This window comes from Hesperophylax consimilis, chromosome 8, assembly GCF_061612785.1.
Source record: "Hesperophylax consimilis isolate HC1 chromosome 8, BYU_Hcon_1.0, whole genome shotgun sequence".
Lineage (NCBI taxonomy): Eukaryota > Metazoa > Arthropoda > Insecta > Trichoptera > Limnephilidae > Hesperophylax > Hesperophylax consimilis.
This window is the reverse complement of record NC_142843.1, coordinates 796,500-817,598: the sequence shown is the minus strand read 5'-3', so window position 1 is coordinate 817,598 and position 21,099 is coordinate 796,500. Positions and strand designations below refer to the sequence as shown.

At 34.1% G+C, this 21,099-nt stretch overlaps 1 protein-coding gene across 1 annotated transcript; it reads right to left on the bottom strand.

The window, feature by feature from the left end:
* Nucleotides 1–8,545: 8,545 nt before the first annotated feature.
* On the bottom strand, nucleotides 8,546–15,274 carry LOC149421361 (uncharacterized). The gene is made up of 6 exons (XM_089634697.1): nucleotides 15,140–15,274; nucleotides 14,554–14,742; nucleotides 14,363–14,437; nucleotides 13,247–13,321; nucleotides 8,927–9,208; nucleotides 8,546–8,632 (listed from the first exon to the last, which is right to left on the bottom strand). The coding sequence occupies exons 2-6, from the start codon at nucleotides 14,710–14,712 to the stop codon at nucleotides 8,546–8,548; spliced, it is 678 nt and encodes a 225-aa protein (XP_089490823.1). The 5' UTR covers nucleotides 14,713–14,742; nucleotides 15,140–15,274.
* Between the last annotated feature and the right edge of the window lie 5,825 nt (nucleotides 15,275–21,099).

Here is a 21,099-nt window from a genome sequence, read left to right as displayed (position 1 = left end):
CATTATTTTATGAAAAACGACTATTCCTTAATACTCGTTTTGGGGCGGGAATATGTTAAGATTTCAGGTACTGAAATCTTAATATTGGTGCTTGTCACCCTAATGGGTGTGGCAACATTTATTTTGTGTTAGCGATTGCCGGGGCAATTTCGTATTGCCACGGATTTTTAATCCTTCTTCTCTTGTTACCATCCGTCTTGGGCGGGTCGTTTTGGCAAAACGGCAGAGCTGCCAGGTTTTCACTTACATGTGGTTTATAAAACCGCGGAGAGAGATAGCAATATTGGGCTCACCGTATATGAGCTGCCCTACGGGTCTTTTTTATTGTTTAAATAAAGACCAATACTCAAGATCTGGAGTTATTATTGAAGAGTTACTCCAGTCACACTTCATTTTGGAATCTGGTGGTACCACGCCGGATTGCTCTGTCAGGAGAGTGAAGTTGAGATCCTGAACATTGATCCAAATAATAATTATCCGGCTCAAAGGACCAATGTTCCGGATCTCAACTTCACTCTCCTGACAGAGCAATCCGGCGTGGTACCACCAGATTCCAAAAGGAAGTGTGACTGGAGTAACTCTTCAATAATAAATCCAGCTCTTGAGTATTGGTCTTTATTTAAACAATAAAAAAGACCGTAGGGCAGCTCATGTACGGTGAGCCCAATATTGCTATCTCTCTCCGCGACAAGCACCAATATTAAGATTTCAGTAGAGTCCGATTCGAGCCGCGGTCAACAGTGGTTGTGTGTACCTTACTATTGCTGAGTGCCGTTCGCCCGTTCCTGCGCTGCGTACAGATAAGAGATTATTGTTACATTTTATTTAATATTGTTTATCGTTTACCTATTTGTTTGCATTCCTGCTTACGGCTAATCCGTTTTTGTTTGTACAGTCAATGAAATAGACTGCGTATTATTTTTTCAGTTTATTTTTTAAAAGTTAAGTTTTTTTATATAATGGAGGAAGATGAAGATAGACCTCCCGACCCAGGGTCAATATTGGATTTTTCTGATTCGGAATCTAATACGAGCCAGGTTTCTATTACGCTCCCATCTCGTAAACGACGACCATCGCAAAGCCTTCACATTCCATCGAAAGTTAAATCTATACCGCCGGTTCAACAAACCTCGACCCCTAACGACCTTAACACCAATAGTAACATCCAGCCAAGTACTTTAACTAGCGATAATGCAAAAAGTCCTGAATTACTTTATCCTGCTTCAGCTTCCGGTCCATTTACCGTTAATGTTCAGAGAACTGAACAGGGAAAACTTATTCATCCTTTAGATTTTGGAAAATTCGTATTTGACTCAAAAAATAATAACCTTGGTATTGTTAACGGTTCAATTAAACCGGAAGGGCGATATAAATTATCTATCGAGTTTAACACTGCCGCTTCCGCAAATGGATTTGTAAAAAAAATTGACTCGCTCTCAAATCATAAATATAAATCGTTCATCCCTACATTTAACCTTTCGAGAATGGGTCTTGTGCGAGGAATTCCCGCGGAGATCCCAGAGGCTGAAATTGTTGATGCTCTGAATAATTCTCACGGAACCCCGAAAGTGTTAAAAGTACGTCGACTGAACTACAAGGATTCTACTGACGGAAACACGATCTGGAAACCTTCCCAGTCTGTTGTTGTTACATTTGAGGGACAATCCCTACCGTCTCGTGTGTTAATTTATTATACCTCGCTTCCCGTCGAAGTTTATAAATTTCCAACAATTCAATGTTTCAACTGCTGCCGGTTCGGACATTCGAAATCCGTATGCCGCTCCCCCCCACGTTGTTACTATTGCGGAGAAGCTCACCCATTTGATCAATGTCCGAAATCTTCCAATGATCCCATTTGCATTAACTGTTCGGGTGCACATACCGCGGTCAGTCTAGCCTGTCCGGAATTAACAAGACAGAAGAACATAAAACATAAAATGGCTACCGACAACATTTCGTACTTCCAGGCCTCAAAGTTAATCTCTCCTGCGAAAAAATCATTCGCAGAGATGACATCGTCCTCAGCTCCTTTCCAAACAACCACCTTTTTAAATTCAACGTCATCTTCTCACAGAGAAACCATTCTCAAGCCAGTCAAACCCAACCCAAAATATACACCTTACCTTGATAAAAAACAATTGAATAATATTTTGGCCAGCCCGAATGGGAATGCCAAATCCCAGACGCCCAATGGGTGTGCCATTAATGGTAATTCTTCCCCTCCTGCTCTCCCCGAAATAATGAATAATAATTCTTTTATACACACTTTAATTACCCTTTTAATTTCTATCCTTACAAACAACAATACTGTACCGTCCAACGCTGCCGATTACATTAAATCTTTATTATCTTGCCTCCCCAATGGCTTCGAAACTGAACAAAATCCTTCAGTGGAACAGTAGAAGCCTCTTCGCTAACAAATCTGACCTAATTCAATTACTCGACGAACACGACGTTTCAGTAGCCGCCATTTCTGAAACGTGGTTAAAACCCTCCTTTCACTTAAGAATTCCAGGTTATTATTGTCTCAGACACGACAGACCGGATGGTAAAGGCGGCTCGGCTCTGATAATCCATAATTCTATCCCTTTTAAAGAAATTAATATTCATACTCCCTCCGACGATATCCAGATAATAGCAGCGGTCTTATCTGATATCACAATATTGTCAATATATATTCCTCCCTCTACGACTTTTATTGAAAATGAATGGGCACCAATCTTAACCCAGATTTGTTCCCCTTATATGATACTTGGAGATTTTAATGCACATTCCCCTTCTTGGGGTAGCGAAATAACAAATCGTTCTGGCCGCAATCTTTTAGATTTTATTGATACCCATAACCTATGTTTTTTAAATGACGGATCTCCAACCAGATTCACCCCCCCTCATCAACGGAAAAGTGCTGTTGATATATCTCTTTGTTCGTATTCGTTAGCATCTAAATGCTCTTGGGACATCCTAAACGATCCCCTCTCTAGTGATCATTTTCCAATTATAATCCGCTTCCACCATCAATTCAACACTTATTCCCCCCCAGTTAAAAATAATCTCAAATTTAGAACGAAAGATGCGATTTGGAGCACTTTCTCTTCTGAACTAGATAACCTTATTAATTTAACAAAATCATCCCCGGGAGACATCAGAATGCAATGTGAGACGTTTCCTTCTATGGTTATAAATGCAGCAGAAAAATCCATCCCGAAACGCAAGGCGAACATTAAAATAAAACACTCTACTCCGTGGTGGGACGAGGAATGCACTCGCTCCGTCAACTCTCGAAAAATAGCAATTTCCTCTTTTCGTAAGTGTATGTCACTAGAAAATTTTTTATCAGTTAAAAAAGCCCAGGCAGAAACCAAACGAATTTTGAAAAATAAGAAGCGCGCTGGATGGCGGAAGTTCTGTGAGAACCTGTCTCCGGAAACTCCCCAGTCTTCAGTTTGGTCTAGCTTAAAAAAATTTGGATCATCGTATTCTCCGCCAAGAATCAAACATATATCACAAGAAATTCTTATAGGATTTGCGGATAAAATAGCCCCCCCATCAGTTGCCGGATGTGAAGAAATGCCTTCTATTAAGCCGTATCCATCTCACTCTAACTGGCTAGACGCTCCTTTCTCCATTGATGAGATGAAACGAGTGATAAGAGCCCTTTCTGACTCTGCTCCGGGTCCCGATGGAATATTTTATAGTTTCATTAAATCATTTTCTGATATGGCGGTTGAATATTTCTTATCTCTTATTAATAATATGTTTGAAACAGGACTAATTCCGGATGTTTGGAAAACTCAAAAAATCATTCCCATTTTAAAACCTGGAAAAAATCCATCTGAAATTTCGTCTTATCGGCCTATTGCTCTTTCATCATGTTTGATTAAAGTAGCGGAGCGTTTGATAAAAAACAGACTAGAGTGGTTTGTTGAAAGTCAAGATATTATCTCACCAAATCAGTATGGTTTTCGGAAAAAGAAATCTACAATGGATAATTTAAGTTTGTTCACAACTGATATCCGAGTTTCTCAATCCCTAAATTCTTATACATTGGCCACATTCCTTGACCTTTCATCAGCTTACGATGATGTTTTACTGAATGTTTTGAAAGAAAAGCTAATTAAAAAACAAATCCCCCCGAAACTAGTCCAATTTATTATTAATTTGCTCACAGATAGGTCCATTATTATTGAGTCTTCCTCTAAATGCTTAAGGCGCAAACTATGGAGAGGTTTACCCCAGGGTTCTGTTATCAGTCCTCTGTTGTTTAATATTTATATAAGCGACCTAGACTCAGTCATTCCTTTTTCTATCAAGCGACTTTACTTTGCTGATGATATCCTTATATATTTGTTACATAAAAATATTATTCTTGCAGCTAAGGAAATGAATTTGGCTTTACAATATATTAAAAGCTGGCTGTCAATAAATGGGATGAATCTGGCGGCATCTAAAACAAGGGTCGTAGCTTTCACGCGCAAAAGAAAAATTCCCCACTTCTCAATCTCTTTTGATAATGTGCCTCTACAAACCACTACTCAAATCAAATTCCTTGGTCTTCTTTTGAACCATAAACTTTCCTGGCTTCCACACATTCAGATAATTTCTACAAAGTGTGAAAAGGGACTTAATATGATGCGAGCAGTTTCCAGAGTATGGTGGGGATCTCATCCTACCACTCTTAAATTAATGTATAATTCCCTAGTTCGGAGCCACTTGGATTACGGCACATTCCTTTTTGACCCCCTCCCTAAATATTTAGATAAGAAAATGGAAAGAATTCAATCAAAAGCCCTCAGAATGATTATTGGAGCTATGAAGTCTTCTCCAATTAATGCGCTTCAGGTGGAATGTGGGGAGCCTCCATTATATTTCAGAAGGCAATTCCTTGCCAATAAATATATTTTCAAGGCTTTATCGTTATCACATCATCCTATTAAACAAAGTCTTAATCTGCTAAGTGTTAATTTGAAGTCTAACAAAAGATTGAGGGAAAAAAATGTTTTCCTCTCCTAATTAAAAGTTTTCATCTCTATAATTCTCTGTCATCTTCCCTCCAATATCTTCAAGAAGTTCCCAATCTTCCTATATACAATATTCCATTTAAGGCAATCACTTTTATGCCGAACACAATAACATCAGACTTTCGGAAGAATATTTTATCTTCCCCAAATAAATTTCATAATGTGGATGACTGTTTTAAAAGCATTGTGGCTTCAAAATTCCCTGGATTTTCCATCCTTTACACTGATGGTTCCAAATTTGAAAATAAAAGATGTGGAGCATCGATATATAGTCCAGAATTCAACATCAATCTCACTTATAAATTACCGAAAGAAGTTTCCATATTTACAGCTGAATGCTTTGCAATTGAACAAGCGCTGAATCAAATCCAGGTTCTCAACATTCATCGAGCCTTACTATGTACTGATTCGCTAAGTGCTCTAACTCAAATTATGTCAAATATTCTATGTTATCCGGAAGACAATATTATATGTAAAATTAAAAATCTTCTCAATTCTCTTAATGAATCTGGGTTTGAGACGATATTGGCCTGGGTCCCTGCCCATTTGGGTATAGAGGGTAATGAGATGGCCGATTCTCTCGCCAAATCTGGTTCAGATTCCGGAACTTTCCCACTAAATTTTAGAATCCCTATCTCCGATGTCTTCCCGATTCTTAAATCCAACATGACTCGTGCCTGGGAAGAAAATTGGGCAGTCTCCAAAATAAGAACTGGATCTTTCTATGCTGGAATTCAAAACCATATCCCTGCTAAGCCATGGTTTCACGGTAAAAAACTGTCAAAACGATTCATTTCATGTATTTCGAGAATGAGAATTGGTCACTGTTCAATTGCATCTCACTTGGCTAGAATTAGAGTTTTAGATGATCCGGTCTGCCAGTGCGGTGTGGAAGAGGAAACCCTCGACCACGTTTTCTTTAACTGTAAAAATCATTCATCTTTCAAGAACATATACCGCCGTCTTATTAAAATCACACACCAGTCCCCCCTTAACATTTCATACCTTTTATCTCTTAACAATTCTCGTGTTCATACAGCTTTATGTAAGTTTATTAACCTGAATGAATTCAACATTTAATTTGTTTTAGCGATCTAAATGACTCCAATGATTAATTTGTTTTATTATTCTCCCAATAGATTAACCGAATTTTTTTATCCACTTTAACTGTTACCGGCACAAAGCACTCTTTTCAGGGTGAAATGCCTAAAACCAAAAAAAAAAAAAAGATTTCAGTACCTGAAATCTTAACAATGCCCATGAATGCGTTTTTTGAAATATTTATTTTTATTTATGTGTTGAGTTACCATTATTTTATTTTTTTATATTAATAGATAAGATGCGATCTCTCGTGATTAACTGATTAATGTGTGGTGAAGTTTGAGGAGATGGCCTCTGAAGTGATATTTCGCCGAGCGTGAAGTAAAAAAACTGTAATCAAGACTTGCTATAGCAGCTGTCGAACTGGTTTTTTGTATTTCTTGGTGAAATTTAATATTCACCTTTGAAAGTAGTCGCTAGTTATTTAGATAGTATGGCTGTACAAAGTTAAATAAACTGAATTTAGCAAATTTTATGGATAAACAAAACTGTTCTTGAATAAAAACAATCAGAATTACATCCTGACTCTTGCAATTTATTAAATTTGAAATAATATCAACAGAATTTTACAAAACGTTTTATTATAATATTTTGAGAAAATTAAAAAGATAGGGCAGCATCACACATACTCAGAGTATAATGTGTAATATTAGTAGGTAATAAAACTGATTTTCAAAACTGTTTCAGAGTTTTATCTTTGGACTGTAAATAGACGATAAAGATAGCACAGACGATCGATAAAACCCTTTGTTAATACAATATTGACGAAAACCGTCATCCGTCGGATAAGCTGTTCGTTATGCAAAATAACTGGCTTATCAATGGATGGAGGTAAACTAACTAAGCTTTTAGAATCGAAATAAATCGTGTACAAGATCCATAGACTTAATTAATTAATCTTAGACGAGATCAGTTGATTCCGTTCCAACTGATAATGATGAGTGATGACTAAAGTCTTCATGAATTCATTTTAGTTTTAGTGTCAAAAAGTACGCCGTAATTGCCAATGTATATTAAGGTTAAACGCAACGCTTGTTATTTTCTACGTGTTCATAGATGGCGTTAATTAAATAATTTTATTAAAATACGCTTTTGCAAAGTATTTCTTTACAATATTAAGAAAAATCATTTGTTTGCGCCCGTATATACGCAATATGAATATGAATCAATAGTTTTGTTCGTTTAAAAACTCAATTCTTTCGAGAAAGGCATACAAATACAATATTGTACCGATTATTCAATCCAATATTGTATTTGCATGCTTTTCTCGATAGAATTGAGTTTATATATAGACAAAACTATTTATTCATATTCATATTGCGTATATGCGGGCGCAAACAAATGATTATTCTTAATATTATAAAGAAATACTTTGCAAAAGCGTATTTTAATAAAATTATTTAATAAACGCCATCTATGAACACGTAGAATATAACAAGCGTTGCGTTTAACCTTAATGTTATTATTTCAATTCGTCAATTGTCAATTTATTAGTATTTTTAATTTTGCGTGGCCGTCTGACGATTGAATGTTAATTCATAGAAAGTACCTCCAGCGTATGTCAATTTGGAATTTATTGTATTATCTATATCGGTCTGGCTATCAGCAGCGCGACCGTGCTCGGGAAATCGGTATAAAATCATCGGTAGTTACACCTATTGACCCGATATTGTAAAGTTATCGATTTCACTGCGCTAGACACCTCTGAACTGTAAGCCCTTTTTTCACAATTATCTCCCTCTAACATTCGTCAAACCAGCTTCGTCTTCTATTTGAACACTTACTACGGAGCCTTTATTATTGATATTAAAAACCGAAAATGATAACACGACCATTATGAAGTGAAAACGTTACTGGCTGGCAAGACGGCCGTCACTGGCGTTGGACGGTGTGACGTCAACAACGGCGTATTCACCATGTCGTTTTGGCGACAAATGAAAAGTGGCATTTTTTAAATCACTAAAACAGAAACTTTATTACTTAACATGAAAATAAAATATAAATGCCTTCATTATCGTAATTTTTTACGAGAATAAAAAATACAGTGGAAATATCCCATTGAATCTAGATATAACATATAACCAGAAATAATGCTTTTGAAGCTGTGTAATGGTGGGCTTTATTGCGTTTTCACTCCATGATATATCTCTCTTTACTGGAGTAGTTACCAATGAAGATTCCCAGGTAATGTGTGTCCTAATCATATTTATTTTCTTCTATTTTTAAGAATATTTCTGTACTTTGTGTGTGTGATTGTAATGTATTTTTTTTTATATTGCTATAAAATTAAAATAAATTTTTACCAACACATAGTTTTGTTTTAAAATAAAAAGCTTAATTCAGACAGGGAGATAATTTATTGTAATTTCGCACTGGATTTATAATAGCAGGATTTTTTCTAGCCTAGCGACTTTCATTTTTCAAATTCAAATTCTGTCGGCAGATATTTTTAAAAGTGGCATTAATGTATCCAATTCTGGGTTCTCCTGCATCTCCAGCTCCATCCGGAGATCCTACAATGAAGGACATGTTTATATATTAGTCCGAAACTTGGTCGCCACATGTGGAACACATCTTCCTGTCACCTGCTCAATCGACACTGGAAATACCATTTTTGTTCAAATAAAATATGATAATAGTCATAAAAATAATTAGTACCATTACTTTTTTTGCCCATGGATTATTGACACTTCCCATGACACTATAAAAAATAATAAACACACAGAAAGAGTTGAGTTAGATTATTTTGTAATTTTTTTCCAATGTTCTGTTTTGTCAAGATCTATAACATGTAGTCATGTACTCACGGACAAGTTTTGTTCGAGGAGGTGCATCTCCTGCTGCTGCTGAACGGCCTCCCTTTGGCAACGCTCCCTCAGCACCTTCTCTCGCCGCACTTCCTCTTGCAGTTGCTGTCCCTCCCCATCGGCCCTTTGCTGGTGCTTGAAGAGCAGGAGAGCAGCGCGAGCAAACTGCTCGTCCAGGACAGGACGCAGGTCATTGGCGTCACTGGCCGCCTTCTGAGCCTTGCGCCTCCACTGAGCGCCCACGTGGCGCTGCTCGTTGACTTCTTCGTAGGTATCTGCAACCTGGACAAACAAACAAACAAACAAGCAAAGTTAATAAACTGGGAATATTTTATACGGTGATTCCAAAATTAGGATACATCGAGGAGGGATCCAGGGAGGTGGCGGGATCCTCGTGGAAAAAAGACAAACAAGCAAATATGATTCAATTTTGGGAGGCGGGATGGGGAACTGCCGCCCCGGGAATCATTTATTGGATAACGTTTGGTCATTTAGCAGAGGTGCCCAGTTGATGGGGTGAGTTTTATCTAGGTCTTGAACTTTCAAGTATCTGGGTCAGTGTTTTCTGTTCCTATCTTCCTCTCGAGCTGCTTCTTGAGGTTTTCAGCTGCTCCAGGTCGTATTTGAACAGTTGTATTTGTGTCAAATCAATTATTAACATGTAATTTTTGAAAGAGAAAGAACAATTCTTTCCAGTTTTCCTGAAATATATATACTGGACGCCATGAATAAAATCCTGAAAATAGGCAAAGTCTCATATTTGGCGCCGGTAAGATAACATTCGGTTTAAGGCGATGCACTACGTCGTGTAACATTTTGTATCTAACACTCCTTACGTAGATGGCGATAAGGCTTAAATTCCCGCTTAACACCATCTAGCTGTTTTGATTTAGGCGAGAAAAAAGCATGGCCAAAAAGTGCTTTTTATTTTATGTTGTGGATGTTCAGGCATAAATATTTAAATGTTTTCCGATCATTTTATAAATAATTCAGTCTGCCCTCTGCTACCCCACCTTAGAAGGTTGAACAATAAAAGAAAACACTTCTATCCAAGACCTGATTCTTCCTGTAATTTCCCAAACTTGGCACAAGTCACCATTATAAAATATCTAGGGGTCTTGATTGATCAACATCTACGTTGGGATCCGCATTCCTTACTTCTTACAACACTTAAATCAGTATAGGTACTATGCTCTCCACCAATCCATATTTGGGGTGGCTGTGCTCAAACTATTATTGATTCTCTGCAAAAAGGACAAAAAATGCTATAACGTGTTATCAACAAGCGACCGACAAGATATTCCTCAATTCAACTTTGTATCTAGCAAAATGTTTTAAATATACGTCAACTCCATCTAAAATTTATACAAACACATTTTTGTTCAAATACAATAAACAAAACATAAAATTTGCATAAAATTATAAAATAAATTTCAGTTAACTTAACCCTTCAGGCCTCGACAGTATTTTTTCAGAGAGTCGAAATATTTCCGTTTAGCAAACAAATCCAAATAAATAGAATATTTCTGAATGTATCCGAAAACTAAAAACTGTTTTGGAAAGATGATAAAATACGCTTCCAAAAAATGTTATAATTCAAAATAAACATAATTTTTTAAATATAAAAGTTTTGCATGCTAACATAAAAAAAGTTTTAAAAATGGCTGACATCACAGTATTTCTAATTAAAATTACTGATAATGAAAAAAAAAACACATACATATTTTATTAGACAAATGTATTATAAACGTTATTATCACCTCAATTTTGAACCGTTTCATGTAAAAATAATTAATCAAAAATTCTCAATATTTTTTTATTTTTTTTCAAATTGCTGTCATGAACTTTGGATTCATAAAAGTGTACATTTTATTTATTTTGCCGCTAATTTTTAGATTTGAATAAATAGCATGATGTTTCCTCCTTCTAACACAGTTAAGATTATATTTCTAACCATGATAGTAAGGGAGACACATCAATTTGCCGATTTGGCCAGGAAGTGATATTTAAATATTTAGAAGCAACTCCCCTTATTATGTGGACAGTGTGACTGGTGACTCCAGTGGTGACTGGTCTAACATGTGAGAAAGTAACATATCAAAACAATCTGTATTAACTAATCTTTTTAAAACTCTACTTCCTAAATGATCTAACGAAAATTGAGGGTTCATTATTTTACCGCCAGATCGGCTAAGCGCCTCTCTGAAAACCCGTTCACTATTTGTACTAATTAAAATTACGTCATCTGATGGATAAACTAATCCTCCCCGATTTTTTGTGCAATTAAAGAATTTTCTAAAGACGACTTAAATCCTGTAAGAGCTGCAAGACATTTCTCACATTTAATTTTTTTATTTAAATATCTGACTACAAATCCAGCGATATAAATTACACAGTTTTTAACATAATTATTACATAAATATTCAGGACACATAAATTCAGGAATATCATCATCATCATCATCATTAGTATACATATTGTTTAATTTGTCCTCTATAATAAATTATTGTGCTTTTGGGAGTGGTGACATTAATAATATTTACGGAATTTCCAGAGCTACTACAGTTCAAAATACTTATTTGGTCTAAAGGTAAGCAGTTCCCGGTTCTAGCATCTTTGATTTCTGCGTGGATAAGGAGTTTTCTATACGCGGGTCTAAATTGAATGACTGATGGGTTATTATTAAAACCACCGTGAGATCGAATCGCTCCAAAAAATAACTCAATGTGGTCCTGATTAAATTTATACATTGTTAGAAATTTTAACATTGGGAACTTAGAAATTAGTTATTTATTTATTAATAATTGTAAACTTTCAATACAAATTTTAAAACCCAGGAACACAATTTTTTTGGTAGATTTGACTATTTTAACCCCGTCTAAAAACTTTAAATTTGACAAATATATACTAACATTTCGAAGGTACTCAGAAAACTCTAAATGATTTCCGAGGTAAATAGGTCTTTTCCACTTCGGTGAAGCAATGCTTCGTGAATTAAATATATCAAACAGCTTGTTAATACATCTTATAAAAAGTATTGTTGGTTCACTATTGATAAATTGTGGCAACTTTAGTTCTTGAGCACAAAATTCTATCGCATCGGCAACAGAATCTTTTAACAACTGGGCTGCCAATCGAACCTTCATTTTTTGTCGTACATAATCTACATGTGCTCTGCGTAACTTGTTACCTAAATGAAGCCCTTCATTTTCTTGTAAAAGATTCAATTTCTCTATCTATCCAAAGTCAATTATCTCCCCGTTACTGTCTACAAATTTCATTCTGTCTCCCAATGTATTTCTAATCAATTTAAGCATATGACATGAATAAAAAAAAAACCACAATTATCTCATTTTCAAAATAAAAATATGGTTTTAAATTATGCTCTTCAAAAGAACAACCCAACTGTTTAGCCATGAGAACGTTTGAAGATGCACCATCGAATGTCAAAGTAACTGTCCGAATACCGCTTTCCTTTAGCAATGTTAAACATTGGGTAACCAACATACTCTTTTGTTCCCTTGTCAAGCTTATGATCGGAAAATATCCAACAGGTATTTTCCATGATCCATTAACACAGACTATCATAAAAGCAAGTATCTGACGAGCCATGGGTATATGTTCATCTTCCATATTGGTACCAAAACTGACTTGCCCCAATTGAACTTCACCAACTCTTTCCACATGTTCACGAATGCTCATCTCGTCTATAAGAAGCGAGCAAAGAATTGGTTCATCACTCAACTGAACTTTCGGGTTGATTGCATCGAACGATTCTTGTGTGAAACCGGGGTTACAATCAACTTGTTTATACCAATTAGCAAGTGTTTTGGGATGAGGCAAGCACGTGTTGAAAGTTTTCCTTACGTAATTGTATGCCCTAGGAGAGTAAAAATGCAAAGTAATTGCAAATATCCTTAGTTCAGGAGAGTACTTTCTTGTTAAAGGAAGTCCACTTGCCTTGGAAATTTGCCGTTTTAAAAAATCATTGTTGGGCCCGACCATTGATGATAAAATCTCAATACCTTCATTTAAAACAAAGCCCTTTTTATCCAAGTCCTGAATTATTTTTGTTAAATCATCAATTTTCCGCAATTGTCGCCGTTTCGACTGTTGTAATGTCAAGTTTTTTTTTGTTAATTTGACAATTCGCGTATTACGCCGATCTAAAATTCTTCTTAAAATTATTTTTGGGGCGCGAGTTACGGGTTCAAGGCTATCTGAATTCTCCATGATCTGTAAACATGAAATCAATAATTATTTTGTTTTCTATTTATTTTCATGCTGTATTTCTATTTGTATTACACACAATATACTTACAGCATCTATGCCTGCATTAAATGTAAGCGCCTGTTCTGTCACAGGTGGGGAAGACACATTTGAGTTTGGTATTATCTAAAAATATTATTATTTTTTAGTTAGTGGTAAGTAAGTAGTTTATTAGTCATAAGTAGAGATGGCAAAATTTCGTTTTAACTAAAAACGCGAAAAAATATTTATGGTTCGAAAATATGGCATTTATAAGTTTTCTTTGCGTTTCAAGGCATTTGAAAGTGTTTTCAGTGATTTCTATTTCGCGAATTAACGCGAAAAACGTGATTTTGGCCGTATTTCAGCTAAATTATTCTATTTAGCGAAATAGGCGCAAATTTCCCGAAAATACTGGGTATTAAAATAATATGTGAGAATTTCAAAAAATCGATATTTATCAGCGGAAATAAGTGATTAAAAATCATCTCTAACTTCAGCTCGCGCTCCACCGACTGTGTGCGTAAACGCTTTCCGAGAATATAACGTATTTCAGAAGTCAAAGAACCATACAAATTGGAGAAGCTGATACAGTAATATTTAGTCCTACAACTAAGGAAGAATTGAGAAAAATGCATAAGGAAGGTAGTTTCATGTGAATGTGCAGGAAAAGGTATTATGCCTACTTTATTTCATTTTTGGAAGCCTTTCCTACGATTTTTTATAATTTTGTTACTATTTTATGTGTAAATATTTAATATTTTTGTACTGTAGGCTAAAATTGCTTTTTGACATTACACAAATTGTGCGAAATAAATTACGCCTATTGATGTTAATCGCAATCTGCATTTGTTGTGTTTGTGTTCGACCCGTACTTAGAGTTTCCTTCCTTATTAATTTAATATTAAAATTAATTATTTATTATCTTTCACATGGAAATACTTGCAAATGAAGGTTAAACATATATTTTACCAAAAATACTTAAAATATGCGCTAAAAACATTCAGGAAATACATTTTTTTCTATTTTGCTACAAAACGCTAAATTATGTCTCAAAATGCTGTAAAACGCTAAATTTCCAATTTTTAATGCTAAATTTTGCCATCCCTAGTCATAAGTCATTGCATAAAAAAATGATAGTAAGAAGTGAATTTTGCACCAAATTTTGTATGGTGTTAACATACTTACAACATCTATGCCTGCATTAAATGTAAGCGCCTGTTCTGACACAGGCGGGGAGGACACATTTGAGTTTGATATAATCTGAAAATATTATTCTGTATTAGTTAATAGTAAGTTAGTGGTTTATTAGTCAATAGTCATTACCAAATATTTTTTATGGTGGTGTCAAAGCGGATGAAAAAAAAAACCATAAAAACCTTTTGTGTAACCAAGGGTACTCTTAAATTAGATTGAGGCACCGCGAAATCCGTTAGACGGACCTTTGTTTTCGTTGTGTCTAAGTGCTCAAATGTGCGGAACAGATTGCACTGTGGTATTTGGGAGTCCAATTTTCCCGATTTGTTGCACGAATCCATTTCATCAGCCTTTTTTCATCCTTTGGAAAACTGTAAATAGTTAAATATTTAATACTAAACCAATTTCAGCACAGCCCTGAATTTTTTATAACTAAAAAAAAAACCAAGACAAAAATTATTCCGTCTCTGTCCATTTACCAACAAATTAGCGTTCATATTATGAGAGAGAAAGAGACAGAGATACATTCAGATGCCGACTGAAATAGGTAAGTTGCATTATTATAATTTAGCCAAGATTTTTTGTTAGTAAAACATATTAAAAGTGCATTAAAACGCATACAAAACGGATGTTTATTATATAGATACAAATAGTGCAAGGATTTTTTATATAATGGTGGAAGTTACTTGTGGTTTTGTAGTTAAGCATATAAAATATTTGATATCAAAGATTGAATACAGTGAAAAACATGAATTCTTTAATACATACCTGTGAAAGCTGATATTTTTTGTTCCTTTCGAGCTTCGGTTGAAGCACCCATACATAGCACATATAGCCATAGCGTTTTTTTTTTTAAATTTCGCTCAATTAACGTAAAAATATCAATATGTTTGCACTTTCGAGCTACCGCACGGATGACAGATCACACTGGTGTGAACTTCGCCCGCTCCAAAAAGTCGCTTCATACCGTTTACACAGTATGTTTTTAACAGAAATTGTTTGTCTCTGTTTTTTGTACGTTAATGGAACCGAGCTGAAAGGGAGAGCTTTATTTTGCGAGTATGTCAACGATTTGTACAAATATTAGTGCGGTCTCTAGTATATTATTACTCTAAGGTTCCGGCCCGCCAGGCAGCTGGTGGGTGGACGCATCCGCTACCCAGACCATTCTAAGACCACCAAGATTGTTCTGTTTTCTATTTTATTTAATGTTACTGTTACTACATGTGTTAATATTGTTTCATATTTAGTTTATCAGTTTAATGTTATTTCGTGCTTTAACAACCCAACTGGGCGTAAAACCAAATAAAATAATGACCTGGACAAACCTCACCCCGTTCTCACAAACAAATAAAGTCAGAATATTTATTAAATTATGTTTACATTTATTTTCCTTTTCCTTGCGGGTTTTGTAATATCTTGTACTATGTTCATGTCCACTTCTGCCCCTGTGGAAGTTGTAAATGAATTGACTTCACTCTTCACCTCACGTTTTACAGCTGTAGTAGAACTCCCTCCTCCGTGCGCTTCCATAGGTTTGGACAATGCTTCCTTTATGTACAAATTTATTTTGTCCAAATTACTTCTTGAAGAAATTTTTTTATTCCTAAGCAAATTGATTTTAGAACTCTCGACCTCAATGGATGGTTCTGTTGGTAAATCAATAAGTGAAAATTCATTTTTAACAGGAACAGGTAGTGTGTTGACATTTTGAGTATTTTCATAAAATGAATCGTGAAAAAGATTAGTCAAATTAAATCTTTTAACAGCGATTGGGTCATAATTATCATTATTCATTTGTTTCTTAGAAACTGCTGTGGAAGAAGATGGATGAACACTTATTACTTTTGTTTCCTTCTTCGATGACTTATTTGTAATAATAGATGGTTCTGTTGGTAAATCAATAGGTGATAATTCATTTTTAACAGGAACAGGTAGTGTGTTGACATTTTGAGTATTTTCATAAAATGAATCGTTTGCACCTGTAAGGAAACTCAATCTTCTAACAGCGATTGAGCCATAATTATCATTATTCATTTGTTTCTTAGAAACTGCTGTGGAAGAAGATGGATGAACACTTATTACTTTTGTTTCCTTCTCCGATGACTTATTTGTAATAATAGATGGTTCTGTTGGTAAATCAATATGTGATAATTCATTTTTAACAGGAACAGGTAGTGTGTTGACATTTTGAGTATTTTCATAAAATGAATCGTTTGCACCTGTAAGGAAACTCAATCTTCTAACAGCGATTGAGCCATTATTATCATTATTCATTGGTTTCTTAGAATCTGCTGTGGAAGAAGATGGATTGAGATCCTTCTTCGATGACTTATTTGTAATCTTCTTTTCTTTTGATCTCGGTGGAAATACACACTTTGGTAAGAATGTTAAAGTGTTATGTTCAGATGACACAAGCTTAGATTTGTATTCACTCTCGTTATTAACAGTGACAAGAGCAAAGCTATCTTCGTAAGGCAAATTCATCGCCATTAAATGTTGCCGGACCTCCAAATAAGCTCTACAAATGCTGACGTCTTGAAGTGTCGCTCGGGGATTACAGCATAACTTTCTGATAGGAGGTAATCTTCGCATATCTGTAAATTACGATTACCGTTATTATAAAAACAGTAATCATTTAACATGTTAATGATGCATAACAATAAAATATTTGTAAGTGTGATGATGACAGTACCGTAGTTAATGGAAGGTGATTGCAAGACTTGGATAATGCTGGCCAACTTGGAGGCAGGCAGGAGGCGCCCTACGTCAATTCGATTATTTGTTATTAAGCCAGTACACAGATGGCTTACGACGGTCGACGGCTGAATATATCTGGAAATGGAGGAAATAGAACTTTTATGATTTAACAAATCGACTAGTTTCGCTTAAACTTACGCTGTTTAAATGGTGAGGGTTTTTCTGAACATGCAAATCATTTCATCTCTTCGGATCATAGTTGTAATAAAATCACAGGAACTTGTCTTTTACATAAAAAATGGTAAAGTTATTAAATTAGACAATTTAAAAGTATGAGAAGTTAGGAAATATTTAAATATAAATATGTCTGAATACATACTTACTTAACAATCAAATAAATGTATCTAACCATCACCCTTTAGCCCTATATTTTTCCCTACACCCCACCCCACCCCATGTTATTATTATTATTATTATATATAATTTTTATTATAATGTAAAATAAACCATAGGTTTAAGTTTTCATCATAAATCCATGAACTCTTGTTTGTATATTTACTTGTTCCTCCCACTTATTAATTATCCATTTGTTTTCTCTTTCAAATATTTTGTCTCTGTCTGGTATTTTTTTTTGTAATAATTAAACAGTTTGCAATGTATAATAATATTTGCTAACAATAATGAAATCTAAAAATTAGTTTTCACAATTTTTTTTGTGAATTTTTTGATGTTAGGTACTCTTTTATGGAAGCAGACGCTTGTGTTTAAAAGAGATACTGAGTATCGAGATGAACATTATTTATGTAAGTATTCTTATTAATAATTTAAGGAGTTAAGAACATTAAAAATATAAATGTATATCAACAATGTACAATTTGACGATTTATAACGTTACATTATTTAATTGACGATTTTCATTATTTTGATTTTTTTACATTGAAATGTTCTTTGATCGCTTTGAGTAGGGTTTTGTCGTCTTCGATTTTTCTGATATTATCAGGTAGGTTATTAAAGTATTTTTTGCCTAGAAATGTGTAATGATGTTGTGCAAATGAGGTGTTACATTTTTGTATTGGAAATATATGTTTTTGACGAGTACGTCTTTCAGTTAAAAAACTGTGATTTTGTTATTCTTTTATCATTTGAATTGTTATGTTTTTTCGGATAAGATCATTAAATTTTAGTACTTTAAATTCTTCAAATATAAGTTGAGTTGGATAATCTCTCAGTTTTTTCAATATTATTTTAACGATCAGACGTTGTACAATTTCAATAGGTAGGAGATTAGTTTTGTATGCGGATCCCCAACTGGTTACACCGTATTGGAGATTAGATTGTACTAATGCGTAGTAGACTGAAGTTAAATTTTCCAATGATAGAAAGTTACGCAGTTTCAGAAAAATATAAATTAATTTCCTTATTTTGTTAGTGGTAAGGTTGATTTGATCTTTCCTGTTTTGGTTTTTGTCCATTATTATTCCTAAGTATTTAATTTTATTTGTAATTTGAAGTGTGGAACAATTTATTGTACAGTGATTTGTATTATGTTCTAGTTGTCGTGTATAATTATGTCAAAATTTTGTGGAACATCGTTTGATTTTATTGCGAATGGCAATACATGGGTTTTTTCGCTATTTAGAGATAGTATGTTTATGTCAAACCAGTATTTGAGTAGATTTATGTCTTCTGTTGCTTTTTGTTTTACTCCTTCCCATGTATTATCACTTTCAATGAGTACTGTATCGTCCGCGTATGAGGTTATACTACCTAGAATTTACTGTGAGAATATTTTTGCTATTTGTTTTTGGGGTTTTATGCCGTGTTGCGCTAACTCCTTCTTTAGCCAACGTTTCGGACAGCATTGCAGTGTAGATTTGTTATTTTTTTTTGTTAAAATAACATATCTGCCCTGATGATGGACACTGCAATGCTGTCCGAAACGTTGGCTAAAGAAGGAGTTAGCGCAACACGGCATAGCACCCCAAAAACAAATAACAAAAATACTTTTGGCCGTGAAAATCTTAAATCATATTTGACTGTGAGAATATCTCGTTTACATGTAAGATAAATAGTATTGGACCCAGGACCGTTCCTTGTGGGATTTCATATTCAGATGTCTCTTCATCGCTGTATATATTGTTTATTTTGACATTACTGTGGGCGATTCTTTAAGTAGCTTTCTACCCAATTTGCAACATTCTCTTTAATGTTCAGATTGTCTAGTTTTTTCATAAGTTTTGAGTGAGATATGCTGTCAAATGCTTTTCTTAGGTCTATGAAAACATTTTTTACTCTTATCTAGGCTTTCGTATATGCGTGAAGTAAAGTTTGCAATTGCATCTTGTGTGCTGCGCGCTTTTCGGAATCCATATTGGTTATTGTGAAGTATTTTGTTGTTTTCAATAAATTCCATGAGTTGAGATTTCACAATTTTTTCAAATATCTTTCCAATACCAGAGATTAGAGAAATTGGTCGATAGTTGGTAACATTAAGGGTGTTTCCACTTTTAAATACAGGCGAGATAATTGTTTTCTTATAATTTGATGGAAATATTCCCTTTTTAAGGCTCAGATTAATCAGGTGAGTTAATGGTTTTATCACATAGTTTTTAATAGATTTTAGAATTTGAATCGTTATATTATCATATCCTGGCGACGAACCCCCGTTCATATTTTCAATTATTTTTAAAATATCTACTTCACTAGTCATTTTTAATCGGGACAATGAGTTTATATTTTGTATATCTTCAATAATTGGTTTTGTAGTCGATCCTTTTGTCACGTTAATTTTTTTGACGAGGTTTTGTCCAACTTTTGCAAAGGAGTTTATTTTTATTTTATTTTCATCTTCAATTTCATTGTTTGTTTTATTTTGTTTATCATTTTCTATTGCACAATTAATTATTTTCCAGATTATTTTTGGGTTATTTTCGGATTTTATTATTTTATGTTTATAATACTCATCTTTACTGATTTTAATTATGCGTGTCAGCTTATTTTTGTATTTTTTATATTTGCAATCCAATTCTTTGTCATTTGGGAAATTAACTGTTTTTTGTAAAGTTTACTTTTTTCTCTGATTGAATTTAATAATCCCTGTGTGATCCACGGTTTCAAGAATTTATATTTAGCTAAATTTCGATTTGGAATTTCCGTTTTAGAGTTTTCTTTATGTATCGCTAAAATGTTTTCAAAGTTATTTGAGCATAATTCAACCTCTTGACAGTCGATTAATTGTTTCCAATTTTCCGTTTTCAATTTTTCAATTAATTTCTCTATGTTTAATTTGGTATATGATTTTTTTACTGACATGTTTTTTGTGTGAATTTCTTTTCCATCTTCGTACAAAAATATACATGTATGATGGTCTGTATTTTCCATACAATGGTTTTAATTTCATGAAGATCCTTTAAGTTAATATTTGTCCAGAAATGATCTAGACAGGATGGTTTTCGACCTTGAATTTCACGGGTATTTTCATTAGTACACGATTTATAATTATTTTCAGTCATACAATTTAAGTGTTCATGTTTAATTTTACTATCATTATTTTTGTTAATGTTGATATTGAAATCTCCCGTTATTACGCAATTCTTATTTTTTAATTTTGATATTATATGCCGTATTTGTTCAATAAATACCATTAGATTCATGGGTTCTGTATATTGCTATTAAAGAATAATTAATTTTGTTGTTGCTAAGTTGAATTTCTATCCAGTTTGTCGAGTCTATATTGTGTTCCGAAATTGTTACAATGTTAAATTTATTATGTACCCATATCATGATTCCACTGTTTTTATTAATATTAGTGTCTGTTTGTATGTAAGTATAATCGTGTAAATTGTATTGTGGTGAGTCACTATTTGTATACATTTCCGTTAACACTATAACTCCCGGCTTTACTTGAAGATTATTTATATTGTGAATAAATTCTTCAATGTTTTTTTGAAGGCTACGTATATTAAGGTGAATTATTTCTATACCAAGGAATTTGTTTGTGATGATTTCGTTGCACTCTTTTGCACTAT